A 13,372-nucleotide genomic window follows, 5' to 3' on the forward strand; every position below is an offset into this window, starting at 1 on the left:
GCAGCTATGATCACTGGTATTTGGAGTCTTTTGTGCATGTCAAAGAGGATTATGAGAAATCCTGGGTTTTTTTTTACATTTGACAGGACTTGAAATCTGGTCAGATGTATAAAATTCCATAGTAACATGTCTAAAGTAGATTTTTATTAAAGATAAAATAATACATAGAAAAATATTTTTATTTTAATTCATCTTTGCAAAAAAAGAATGGTCAGAATGCATCACCAGGGAGGTGTGAGACAATGAGAAGAATAAAACATTCAGTCAGTTCAACACTTTCAAAATGACTTACACATAAACACTTCCATGTAGGGCTGCTTTTATCAAAGTTTTGACAGCTCAAAAATGTAATTGTGTAAAGCATTTTTGTCATGCACAAGCACATGAGCACGATAGCTTTGATCTCTAAATGATCCAGGCCTTCATCCAAGGAAGATAAATGGAACATTTTCCTTTATTTCATGTTCAATTTAGGAGGTATCAGCAGTTTGACCCTAAATATAGAAGTTTGGAAATAAATAAAAAGCCTACAAAGTGATGTGAAACATTTAGATCTGTATAAAAATCTTAGCAAGTAAATGCTGAAACACACACAAAACTCCACAGTACATTATCACCCTCAATTTCACCAATGTTAATTATCAACTCTTCTTCTGTTCATGGACATTTTGGATTGTGATAGATCAAATTTCATATTACTTTGTGAGGTGGTGGTGAAGGTATCACAAGTTCTCAGTACTACTGTAGGTGTAGCTGTCACATGGGTGTAGGTGTTTATTAACAAATACTGTTAAACTCCCATTTACACAGCCTTATAGGACTTATAGTGAACACTGCAGCCTTATAGGGCCTATAGTGAACACAACAGCCTTATAGGGCCTATAGTGAACACTGCAGCCTTATAGGGCCTATAGTGAACACAACAGCCTTATAGGGCCTATAGTGAAGACTGCAGCCTTATAGGGCCTATAGTGAACACAACAGCCTTATAGGGCCTATAGTGAACACCACAGTGAAGAGGATCCGTTGCAGAAACGTTTGTCACGCATAACGCTGCTCACTGCGTGGTGATCCTGTTACTTATGCATCACAAGCTTCTGTATGACACTTGACTTGAGTTTGAAATGAATCCGCAGCAAGTCTTCACTCAAACCTACTGTGGGATGACGTGTCACTTAGCTGAGCGTATACGAGGAGAGAAAGGGCCAGTCTGAATAGTGTCAGCAAGGGTTCATCTCAGCGTACGGCAGAACAAGCCTGCTGTAGGATATATTCATTTACATTTTCATAGAATACATAGATATAGAATAAACTACATATTACTGAACAGAACGTTTTCAGCGCAGTTTTCATGAGGGCTTTACTTTAAATGTCCCTGAAACTGATTCATTTCTGTCGTGTTTGGAAATCTCTCTCTCTCTCTCTCTCTCTCTCTCTCTCACACACACACACACACACACACACACACACACACACACACACACACACACACACACACACACACACACACACACGTTATGCACATTATTCCGTACACTTAATCTTACCTCACACCACCTGACCCCTGCTCAGTTGAAGCCCCTCCCACTGCTCTAGGGAATGAGTCAGAACCGACTGGGTAAACTTCCATTGCTCCTATTTTGGGAATGTCACAGCTACAGCAACAGAACCCTCACCCCACCATCTCGTACCAGCCCGTCTAACAGGAGCCAGCCGTGACCCGTCCTGTGGCGCTGGTTCTGGCTACAGCACGGTGAAAGCCATCCTCTCCCCAGCCAGCGGATCGGTCTTCACAGAGATCCATAAGTCCTCATCCTTCTGACCAACGTTCCTCTTTTTCTTTCTCTTGCTTTCTGCCTGGCTGGTGGCGATGGTGGCTCTGTCTCCACGGCGACAACAAGCGCAACAGCCACCGCAGCAACAGTGACAGCAGACGAGCAGGAGGGTCGTTATGACGACCAGGGGCAGGGCGAGCAGCACAGCCAGACACACCGTGTTGTACACGCCCTCGCCATGCTTGGCCAGGACCAGAGCCCACAGCTCTCCGAAGAACTCCGTCACCTGCTCCATTGCGCTGAGCCTCCTGGAGTCTTCAGTTCCTCTCCACGCTCGGCAGATCAAAACTACCCTTTGTAGCAACTGTTCGGTCTGACGAACAGAAAGCGACCGGGGCTGTGGTTGCACCCGCTCATCAGAAAGTGTTCCTGAACGGTTCCTATCAGGAGATTGGGTCTTTCCTTTGTGCAAGCCTGTGTTGAGATCCTGGATCTTGGTAGACTTGGTAGAAGCCGTGATGTAGGAGATCTTTCAGTGTCCAGCAGCGTTGGAAGGAGAGTGATGAGACCCTCCGACCCTCACAAGCTCTCTGCTTCGGCCCACAAGCCTTTGTGCTCCGACTCACGCTAATCCCCACGCACGAGGTCAAAGGGCAAACTATGGTTGAAGGGAGGTGTGCCGTGTTCTAGGGCTGGTTCCCGGTGGCTTGTTCCTGGTGGTTCCTGTGATGGGAAGGATGGTGGCGTGTGGTGTCTGCGTTCACATGCTGAAGGTTCCGCATCACTGGCCTGAAGGTTTCATCTCTATTTTTGTCTCTTCTGCTTTGACTCTCCCAGAACTGATGGAATGGGGACATTCCTGCAGAGAGGGAGAGACACGGAGACAGAGAGAGAGAGAGAGACAGTGAGAGTGAGACAGAGAGAGAGAGAGAGAGAGAGAGAGTCAGGGTCAGAGAGACACAGAGAGAGAAAATGTTGAGAGAGACAGAAAGAGGACGAGAGAGTGGGAGAGAGAGGAAGGCAGAGAAGGAGAGAGGAAGAGAGATAGAGAGAAAGAGAGAGAGACAAAGACAGAGGAAGTGAGATACAGAGAAAGGAAGAAAAAGAGAGAGAAAGAGATAGAGGCTTCTTGTTTAAGTGTCTTTTTAAATGTCTTTTTTAAGTGTCTTGTTTAGTTAAACTACCATCAGCATTGCAGACACCGAGACTCTGCACTGCTGAGGGAGGTTGATCAGGAGAAAACACTCTCACAATAACACACAAACAGAAACAACTCATGGCTTCTAGTCTTGCCATGGGTGTCTCCCAGAGGGGACACATCGTGCAGATTCTTCTGGAAAGTCAAGTTGTGTTTAATTGGCATGTTCCAATACATTTATGGTAGAACAGTTGTGTTTAATTGACATTTATGACATAACAGCGATATTGTCATCTCACTCGGGGCTCATGCATCTTACGACATGCAGACTCAGTGGTGTGAAATAATCCACCCTACATCCTGCCTTGTGTTGCTCAACAGGAAGTCACTCTGCAAACTTTAAACCCATAACCCTTATATGAATGTAATAGGCTATAGACACATTTTATACCAATGAAATAAGCTAAAAGTTGTCTGAGAAATGTGTCTTCTTTTCAGTTTAATAGTGTAGGTAAAGATTATTCACAGTGAGGATGTATTTACGTTCAGCATGTAGTGACATTATTTTTCAACCATAAAATTGGTTTTTATTAAATATCTCAAATTGCTCTTCTTGACAATGACAAAGTTTTGAAATTCAAGTGTTTCATTTGTAATGGAAATTGGTTTGTGTAAAACATTTCCTTTCGCCAACCAGAGGAAAGCTAATTTTCTTATAGACAACAAGCCACAAACTGCTCTGCTGTGATAATGAGCTGAACCCCATGAGGTTTGTGGGACAGAGTTTATTCTGTTTTGTCATGATGCTCATCTGAGCTTTTCGAAAAAGGTAAAACTTTCTGAACAGAGAGTTCAGAAAATCACTTTCAACATCATCTACGTGTGTGCCATGTTCCCACTGCTATTTCAAGCATGTTAGTTTGTGTTTGTGGAATTCCTGAATCCTTTGGCTCTCTGTCAGAAAGCCGATAAGGTTAAAGGTGATTACGGAAAAATCTGTCCTCAGTTCCAGTTCATCTCACTTTCTAAGACACTAGAATCAAACTGTTGATCGTGTCTTTATAACACAGATTGCTAATAAGACCTGAGACTGACAGTCTGAGTCAATATTTCAGGAGAACTGTGCTAGGATTGTAATCACATTTTCACTGGATGAGAAGGAGCATTACCTGTCAGTCTTAAACCTAACTGCTGAGGTCCCTCTCTGTATGTTCCCTCTCTGTATGTTCCCTCTCTGTGTGTTTCATCTCTGTGTGTTTCATCTCTGTGTGTTCCCTCTCTGTATGTTCCCTCTCTGTATGTTCCCTCTCTGTATGTTCCCTCTCTGTGTGTTTCATCTCTGTGTGTTTCATCTCTGTGTGTTCCCTCTCTGTATGTTCCCTCTCTGTGTGTTCCCTCTCTGTATGTTCCCTCTCTGTGTGTTTCATCTTTGTGTGTTCCCTCTTTGAGTGTTTCTTCTCTGTATGTTCCCTCTCTGTGTGTTCCCTCTTTGAGTGTGCCCTCTTTGTGTGTTCCCTCTCTGAGTGTTTCTTCTCTGTATGTTCCCTCTTTGTGTGTTCCCTCTTTGTGTGTTCCCTCTCTGAGTGTTTCTTCTCTGTATGTTCCCTCTCTGTGTGTTCCCTCTCTGTGTGTTTCATCTCTGTGTGTTTCATCTCTGTGTGTTCCCTCTTCTGAGTGTTCCCTCTTTGTGTGTTCCCTCTTCTGAGTGTTTTGTCTCTGTGTGTTTCGTCTCTGTGTGTTCCCTCTCTGAGTGTTTCATCTCTGTGTGTTCCCTCTCTGTGTGTTCTCTCTCCGAGTGTTTCATCTCTGTGTGTTCCCTCTCTAAGTGTTTCATCTCTGTGTGTTCCCTCTCTGTGTGTTCTCTCTCCGAGTGTTTCATCTCTGTGTGTTCCCTCTCTGTGTGTTTCGTCTCTCTGTGTGTTCCCTCTCTAAGTGTTTCATCTCTGTGTTCCCTCTCTGTGTGTTTCGTCTCTGTGTGTTCCCTCTCTAAGTGTTTCATCTCTGTGTTCCCTCTCTGTGTGTTCTCTCTCCGAGTGTTTCATCTCTGTGTGTTCCCTTTCTGTGTGTTTCGTCTCTCTGTGTGTTCCCTCTTTAAGTGTTTCATCTCTGTGTTCCCTCTCTGTGTGTTTCGTCTCTGTGTGTTCCCTCTCTGAATGTTTTGTCTGTCTGTGTTCCCTCTCTGAGTGAATTAGGCCCAGTGTTGCTGGCAAAACCATCAGTCCTCACCATCATTTAGCTTTAAATCCATCTGTGTATGTCTGCTTGAAACCTCAGGAAGCTACATAACTTGCTTTGTGCAGAAACAATTACATCAACTGCTAATATAAAACCTATTAAGGAAATGTTTACGAAAAGGAACTGGCTATTAAAACAGCTGGCCTGTTAACATTTGTGATCATTTACATCTGTTAATATTTATTTGGTATCAAAAGGTATTTTTTCATACAGTTTGGTTTAAGAATGTAAATAAAGGAATTACTTCTGTTTTACCTTTTCAGGAAATGTTATCCATCTCCTCAGCAACAGCACAACTCCAGCACAACTCCAGTAAAACTCCAGCACAACTCCAATACAACTTCAGAACAACTCCAATACAACTCCAGCACAACTCCAGTACAATTCCAGCACAACTCCAGCACAACTCCAGTACAACTCCAGTACAACTCCAATACAACTCCAGTACAAGTCCAATACAACTCCAGCACACACTGCTATGTGTATTGCTTCATCATCCACATCTTCATCACCCAGTTGCTAACGTTGGAAAACCCCATCGCAGTTCTCACCGTGTTCACAGATACGTCACTGAGATATCCGTGGTCTCACCGATGAGCGTTGAACTGAACACCACAAACCACTCCCACGTGAGTCTACCAGCCATGCGTCACCCACACACTCCATCACATCCCAGGAAAGCTGAACCTTACCGGCTCTATGCACACACCATCCAGATGTCTCTGACCAGGCCATATAAACCTCTCCGCTCCGTGAATGGCCACTTGTTGCTGCTACCACACAACTTGCCTCTCCACCCAACCACCAGTGTGCTTACGACCTGCGGTGAGGCTCTGTGTGTGCCCCCTCCTCTCTCGCTAGGGCACAGGCTGAGAGAACAAGCTTACTATAGACTCACCCTCTGCTTCATTCTTCTGGGCAACGACACGCTCCACTTCCCCGTGACATCACAGATGAGGGGGGGGCAGGGAGGTGCCGTTAGCCGACAGCCTCCCGGCGTGCTACACAGCTCTGTCCGCTGATGTAGGGATATCAACGACAGAAAAAAAAAAAAGTAACAAGGAAATGAAGCAGAAAAATGCTGAGTTGTTGTGACCTGCCTGCAAATACCTGTCCCTGTTTCAGTGAGGAGCAGCCATCCCTATCGCTGTGGTGAGGTCCAGGGTAGTTAGGCCCACATCCAGTGGTGAGAAAGAACACGCCCGATGCCAAATGTTGCGCTTGTGACTGGTTAGACATTTTGACTGTTAGCTGAGTGAGTGTTTAAGCTTACTGACTTTGTAATTGTGTTCCAGTAAACATCTACATTTTACTGGAGAGCATCGCCCTGCTTCTGAGGGCCCAACCAAGACCTCACTTTGCACGTTTTGCATGAATCTGGCCTGTTAGCAGCTGTGTATGCGTCTGTGTGGCTGTATCTGTATGTCAGCCTCTGGGGCACAGAGATAAATAGAGCGTACGCTGTGCAGAACTGAAAGTGTCGTTGGTGGAGATTTTCCGGGCTGTGGCTCGTCAACAGCAGACTAGCTGAAGCATCATAAAACAACAATGCTTTCATTATGATGTTAAACAGGCTCTGAGTCTCTAAGTGAACTATAATGTAATTTATATGAAAATGCAGTCTTCAGGAAGTGAAACCTTGATTACAGTGCTGGGATGAATTTCACTACATAGCCGCAACAACTCTGTTGACTTCTGACGATGTTTTAAATTTAGACCTTACACAACACGAGCCGTCACACTGTAGTCTTCAGAAACATCGGACCCCACAAAGCCACAGTGTAAACACATAAGATCACTTTGATTTGGTGAAATGAGGGGAGCAGGACTCAGGGCAGGACTCAGGGCAGGACTCAGGGCAGGACTCAACAGGACTCGGAGCAGGAATCAGAGCAGGACTCAGGGCAGGACTCAGGGCAGGACTCAGGGCAGGAATCAGAGCAGGAATCAGAGCAGGACTCAGAGCAGGACTCAGGGCAGGACTCAAAGCAGGACTCAAAGCAGGACTCAAAGCAGGACTCAGAGCAGGACTCAGAGCAGGACTCAGAGCAGGACTCAGGGCAGGACTCAGGGCAGGACTCAGCAGGACTCAGAGCAGGACTCAGAGCAGGACTCAGAGCAGGACTCAGAGCAGGACTCAAAGCAGGACTCAAAGCAGGACTCAGAGCAGGACTCAGAGCAGGACTCAAAGCAGGACTCAGAGCAGGACTCAGCAGGACTCAGCAGGACTCAGGCCCTTGCTCTCTGCAGTCACTTCATCAAGCGTGGCGCTGACAGAGGCCAGCAGGACACCCGTGGGGTTCCTGCCTCAGAGACACTGCGTACGTCTCCGTTTATAAGAGCTTCACTCTTAATGAAAATAAAGAGCAGAGTCTCTGGTGGAGTCTTAGGAGAACCCAAATATAGCACCAGCTGTTGCTAACCAGCAGCCAACACAACACAGACCATGACTCAGGCTGAGAAAATGTATCAGCCCAGTGCTACATAAACAGGAGAGACTGGAGAAACGCTGGAGAAACTCTGTGCTCAACCTTAAATGGGCTCCTTTGTTCCCAGAACCAGGCAGAGGTCTATAACACACACATCTTACATATGCCTTTCTTTGTTTCTTTCTGTGTTTCTTTTCTTTCTTTCTTTCTTTCTTTCTTTCTTTCTTTCTTTCTTTCTTTCTTTCTCATGACATGTGGTATGTCTAAGTAAAAAAAAAAAAAACCTTTGATTTCCACATAACTTCCTGTTTCTCTGTTTAGACTCTTAGTTGATTGGTTTGTTAGCAACCACCCACGCAACGCAACAAATCTGTCAGAAAAGTGGAATTCTAATAAACTTGAGCAAACGCATACCATTCTTTACCTATGGATGTCTGCAGAAAGAAAATCAGTTCAGAAAATCAATTAGTACGACTCTGATAAAGAGAATCTATGTTAATATGTTACATTACTACATTAATACATGTTACTATGATAATACTGTACTAATAATATGTGGAACGTGTTAAAACTATGATAATCTGTGCAGCACATGTTTATACTACAATAATAACAATCTATAATAATAATCTGCTAATACTACAATATTAATAATCTTTGGAACATACTATAATAATACTATAATCTAACTAATCTGTGGAACACATCGATGCTATCATACAGATAATATGTGAAACATTTTCAAACCATAGTGATAATAATATTTGGAACACTATAGTGCATAATACTAGTAATAATAGTGAATAATATCGCTGGAAGAGTCCTGCTGTGATTCTACACAGCCCAGTATTACTCGCTTGTGAAAGCTGGATGAATAATGGAGAAACGCTGAATGTTTACCACAGTTTGATACAGGCTTGATCAAGCTCAAGTGAGCACTTAATGTCTGTGTGTTTGAAATCCACCACCAGTGTCTCGTTTTCACTTCTGCCTTTTTAATGTTCAGTTTCTCTGAGAATATAAAAGTAAAAAAGTTGGGATTTTCCCAGCAGAGTTTAGACTGACCTCACTGTTAGCATGTGCCCAAGAGCAGGGTTATTTCTGGGCTCCTACCTCACCGCCTTCCACTCTGAAGACATATGCATAAAACTGCTGGCAAGATTGCAGAATGATCTGTCAGTCAAGACTGCCAAGAATAAATGAAGAGAAAATGCGTCTGTGAAAAGGTGAGCTTGGTTATAGCCGTGTGCTCGCTAAAGTTACTGTAAATGTTTTTAATGGACTGAGGAGCAGGTTAGGGTGCCATTACGTTAGTGTTTTCACTTCCTCTGGGGAGTGGTGGGTTAACACTTTACACACCAGAACCTGCAGGTCGTATCAAGATGGCAGGACAGCTCTTCCTGTTCAGGTGAACACAGTGAACACTGTTTCCTCTAGTGAAAGACTCATGACAGAAAGTATAATCCTCAATAACCCTTAATAACCCCCAATCATTTTCCATCATTTGGGAGGGGTCTGGACTCTATTAAAAAAAGAGAGAGGAAGAGAGACATACAGACAGACAGAGACTTAGACAAGGGGGACGAAAAAGAAACAGATGGAATGAAGGTGTGAGGGGGAGAGAGAGGAGAAAAGAGAAATAGAATGAAGCTGAAGGAGATAGAGGAGAGATAGAGAGAGAAATAGAGAGACAGAATGATGCTGTGGAAGAGAAATAGTCCTAAACAAGTCTCAAAAACCATTCAGAGTCATGACCTTTTATGGGGTGAACCTAGATGAGAGGGGGAGGGGAGAGCACCCTGGTTGGGGGGGGGGGGGGGGGGGGCACACTGGTTGGGAGAGTTTCCCCCAGGGGGGGTGTGGTGCACTTGTACCCAGTACTGCGAGCTGAAACATGTCCTGTGTGAAATGGTTTATAGAGAAATGTTGCCCTGCACACTGATTTCAACATTTATACCTCATGCTTCCAGGCACTGGAAATTGCCCCCCCCAGGGGTACAAGCATCCCACTCACAACCCTACTCACCCCCACACTTACCACCCCACTCACAACCCTACTCACCCCCACACTTACCACCCCACTCATCCCCCACTCACAACCCCACTCATTCCCCCACTCACCACCCCACTCATCCCCCACCCCACTCATCCCCCCACTCACCACCCCACTCATCCCCCCACTCACAACCCCACTCATCCCCTCACTCACTACCCCACTCATCCCCCCCACTCACTACCCCACTCACCACCCCACTCATCCCCCCACTCACAACCCCACTCATCCCCTCACTGACCACCCCACTCATCCCCCCCACTCACCACCCCACTCATCCCCCACTCACCACCCCACTCATCCCCCACTCACCCCCCCCCACTCACCACCCCACTCATCCCCCCCACTCACCACCCCACTCATCCCCTCACTCACCCCCCATTCACCACCCCACTCATCCCCCCACTCACCACCCCACTCATCCCCCCACTCACAACCCCACCCATCCCCCCACTCACCACCCCACTCATCACTCCACTCACCACCCCACTCATCCCCCCACACAGCAAATTCAGAAGTGTTAAATTTCCAGTGTTGGTGTTGCCTGTTAAAAATACAACACCAACAAGTGTTAATTCAACACTTGTTTACTCTAGATAGTGTTTTTTCCCAAAAGAGTTGGTGTTATTCCGGGGAGTTAAATTTGTTTAACTCTGTATGGTGTTGAGTTTAAAATCAACACCTGACAGAGTTTCTCCCAGAATTCCTACGTATCCTATGTAGCTCACGCCCACCAAATTTTTTTATGTTTTAAAGCGATTTAAAGAGTATATAAACTTCAACTTTTAACACTATAGTTTTTTTCACATCAGAATATTTTGACGGCACCCCTGAGGAAGACAGACGGCACCCCAGGGTGCCGCGGCACCCTGGTTGAGAAACGCTGGTCTACAGCACAAGCAGTTTCAAGTGTGATTGTGCACTGTCGTCAGATTTTTGCTGCAAGTTTTAATGAGGTGTTTTAATAAAAATTGTTTTTGAACAAGAAAATGTTTTGTTGCATGTTTTAATTGTAAGTGACTTTAAATAATAATAGTAGAAACAATGAAATAAGTTTAACACTGGAAAGAATAGTTTTAGTTACACTTACCAAGTGGAGTAAAAATAACACTTTAAGTGTTAAATGACCCCGAGTGTTAAATGTAAACAACACTAGCCAGAGTAACATTGTACACTGCAAGAGTTATTTATTAACACTATTTATTGTAAAATTAACACTGAAAATGTAACACTTCTATCAGAGTAAATTTTACTCTCTGTAGAGTGGGACCATATAAGCTCCCGAATAGTGTTAAAATCAACACTTTAAGTGTTAATATAACACTGCCAGTTTTACTGTGCACTCACCACCTCACTCATCCCCCACTCACAACCCCACTCATCCCCACACTCACAACCCCACTCATCCCCCCACTCATCCCCCCACTCACCACCCCACTCACAACCCCACTCATCCCCCCACTCACCACCCCACTCATCACTCCACTCACCACCCCACTCATCACTCCACTCACCACCCCACTCACCACCTCATTCATCCCCCACTCACAACCCCTCACAACCCCACTCATCCCCCCACTCACCACCCCACTCATCCCCCACTCACCACCCCACTCATCCCCCCACTCATCCCCCCACTCACCCCATATCACCCCCACTCATCCCCCACTCACCCCATATCACCCCCACTCATCACTCCACTCACCACCCCACTCACCCCCCCACTCATCCCCCCACTCACCACCCCACTCACCACCCCACTCATCCCCCACTCATCACCCCACTCATCCCCCACTCACAACCCCACTCATCCCCCACTCACCACCCCACTCATCCCCCACTCATCATCCCACTCACCACCCCACTCATCCCCCACTCACCACCCCACTCATCCCCCACTCATCATCCCACTCACCACCCCACTCATGGGCTCTGCACATTACCCAAGCAGGGCAGCGATGGAAACTGGTCTCATTAGGGTTTAGTAAATATGTTCTGTTAAACAGGCAGTGTTCTCTAGGAGCTGAAAGGAGAAAGGAAACCACACAAGTGTTGTGGCTCTGCACTTTAAATCAGAATTACTGAAACCTTGACATCTTAACACCTTTCCAAAGTTATGTTCTCATATTGTGCCACAGGTCTATAGTCTGCTGTAAACATACACCAGCTCACATTCCCCTGAAACATTTAGTAGTTGGATTGTATAGATGACCAAACAGCTGACCTACAGAAAACAGAGTGTCAGGAGTCCCAAATTTTCACAATGTAAGTTGCAATGGCCACCCTGAATGATGCACTACAATAACCTTACAATAACCTTACAATAACCTTACCTTGAGAAGACGTCTGATATTGCAGTCATTGCCAATTCAGCATCCTTCTGGTGTTTCTGGTAGGTTATGCTGAACCAGTTTCACTCGATGTTGTCCTGCGGTCTCTGCCAGTCTGGCGTCTCCTCTAATAGCAGCAGCTCCAGTCCGGCCTAGTCAGGAGTGATTAGTTCTCTCTGCTCCACCACTTGTGAACATTTTGGGTGGGGTGGGAGGCGTTCACTGCCTTCTCACATCTTACTCACCCACAGCCGAGCTCACCCAGGGCTCCAGAGCAGTGCTTAGAGGCGACACCAAGCGATCGCAGGCCCCAGCGAGGGTGTGCCGGGCCTCCTGAAGGAATTTGGAGCTGAAGACCAGCGGAAGTCAGGTGGCACAGTGCCCTGTCTAAGTGTTTTCTGTTAATAGTCCAGGCGGAGCTGTAATCTGTGGCTGTATCAGAGCAGCTCAGCATAGCAGTGAGGCTGAACACATTGGGCTTGCCCCCGCACGATTTTTGCCCACTGGCCATGAAACTTGTCTTTTTTCCTTTCTTTTCCGAGAAAATACACAACAATGTGTCAGTGTTTCTACTGCACTTACCTCCAAACACTTTAAGAAGTTGTGCTCCGTCACAACGACCAGTAAAGTCGAAGGAAATGAAACTACTGTGGCCCAATTACTCACATTTTCTTCATGCTAACTGGGCCCGAGCAGATGTCAAATGTTAATGACAAAGTTAGCATTTTAGGGAGTGGTGTCCTTTAGAAAGCAGAACGATGTCCTTCGTGGTCAGGGAACAGTAGCTTAGGTACACATACAGTGTAAAGGCTGGTTCCTTTGTGGTGTGCTGGTTAGTTTTTAGGGCTGAAGTTATTGTGGTGTGCTGGTGTGTAATTGTGGTGTGCTGGCGTGTTATTGTGGTGCGCTGGCATGTTATTGTGGTGGGCTGGTGTGTTATTGTGGTGCGCTGGAGTGTTATTGTGGTGTGTTTTAAGGGCTGGAGTTATTGTGCTGTGCTGTTAGAGTGCTGTGAAGGACTGACTCTGTTTTCATAGCTGTCACAAACCCCAGTCTGTCTGCCACTCAGGTTATGCCCCAGCTCAGCCCTTATGTTTGTTATTACACACATCGCGTGCTGCTGTGGACGCTCGGGCCTGATTCAGTCATGATTTGTTCTGCTGGACTTTTCTGTGAGCGGCTGGCAGTACAGGCCGATCCGTCCTGCTCCTCCGGCCCTGCTCAGCTCGCCGGCCACGTGGGCCTCGCCGTCCTCGGGTCGGAAGAAGCTGGGTATTAGCACCCATCTGGCAAGACATGAATTCCATGGTCCGAATGTAAAAGTGGCATGAAAGGGGTCTGTTTTAACAGGATGAAAGAAGCAAGGATGAGGCTTTTATTTTGAAAACGCTTTGAGGCTCAGTGATTCTGCA

At 45.9% G+C, this 13,372-nt stretch overlaps 1 protein-coding gene across 5 annotated transcripts; it reads right to left on the minus strand.

The window, feature by feature from the left end:
- Nucleotides 1-161: 161 nt before the first annotated feature.
- kiaa0040 (KIAA0040 ortholog) lies at nucleotides 162-12,409 on the minus strand. 5 transcript variants are annotated; one of them, XM_076972601.1, is made up of 3 exons: nucleotides 12,206-12,409; nucleotides 11,964-12,112; nucleotides 162-2,634 (listed from the first exon to the last, which is right to left on the minus strand). In XM_076972601.1, exon 3 carries the CDS (start codon nucleotides 2,068-2,070, stop codon nucleotides 1,744-1,746), a length of 327 nt encoding a protein of 108 aa, XP_076828716.1. In that variant the 5' UTR covers nucleotides 2,071-2,634; nucleotides 11,964-12,112; nucleotides 12,206-12,409; the 3' UTR covers nucleotides 162-1,743. The 5 variants fall into 5 exon arrangements, with proteins under 5 accessions (XP_076828716.1, XP_076828715.1, XP_076828717.1 ...); XM_076972600.1 differs by having other exon boundaries at nucleotides 11,964-12,409; XM_076972602.1 differs by lacking the exons at nucleotides 11,964-12,112; nucleotides 12,206-12,409 and adding an exon at nucleotides 6,047-6,192.
- Between the last annotated feature and the right edge of the window lie 963 nt (nucleotides 12,410-13,372).

The sequence above is a fragment of the Brachyhypopomus gauderio genome, chromosome 14, assembly GCF_052324685.1.
Source record: "Brachyhypopomus gauderio isolate BG-103 chromosome 14, BGAUD_0.2, whole genome shotgun sequence".
Taxonomy (NCBI): Eukaryota; Metazoa; Chordata; class Actinopteri; order Gymnotiformes; family Hypopomidae; genus Brachyhypopomus; species Brachyhypopomus gauderio.

Bases quoted from the DNA above. Each gene is read 5' to 3' on its own strand.
- kiaa0040 (XM_076972601.1), bottom strand. From the start codon at position 2,070: ATGGAGCAGGTGACGGAGTTCTTCGGAGAGCTGTGGGCTCTGGTCCTG.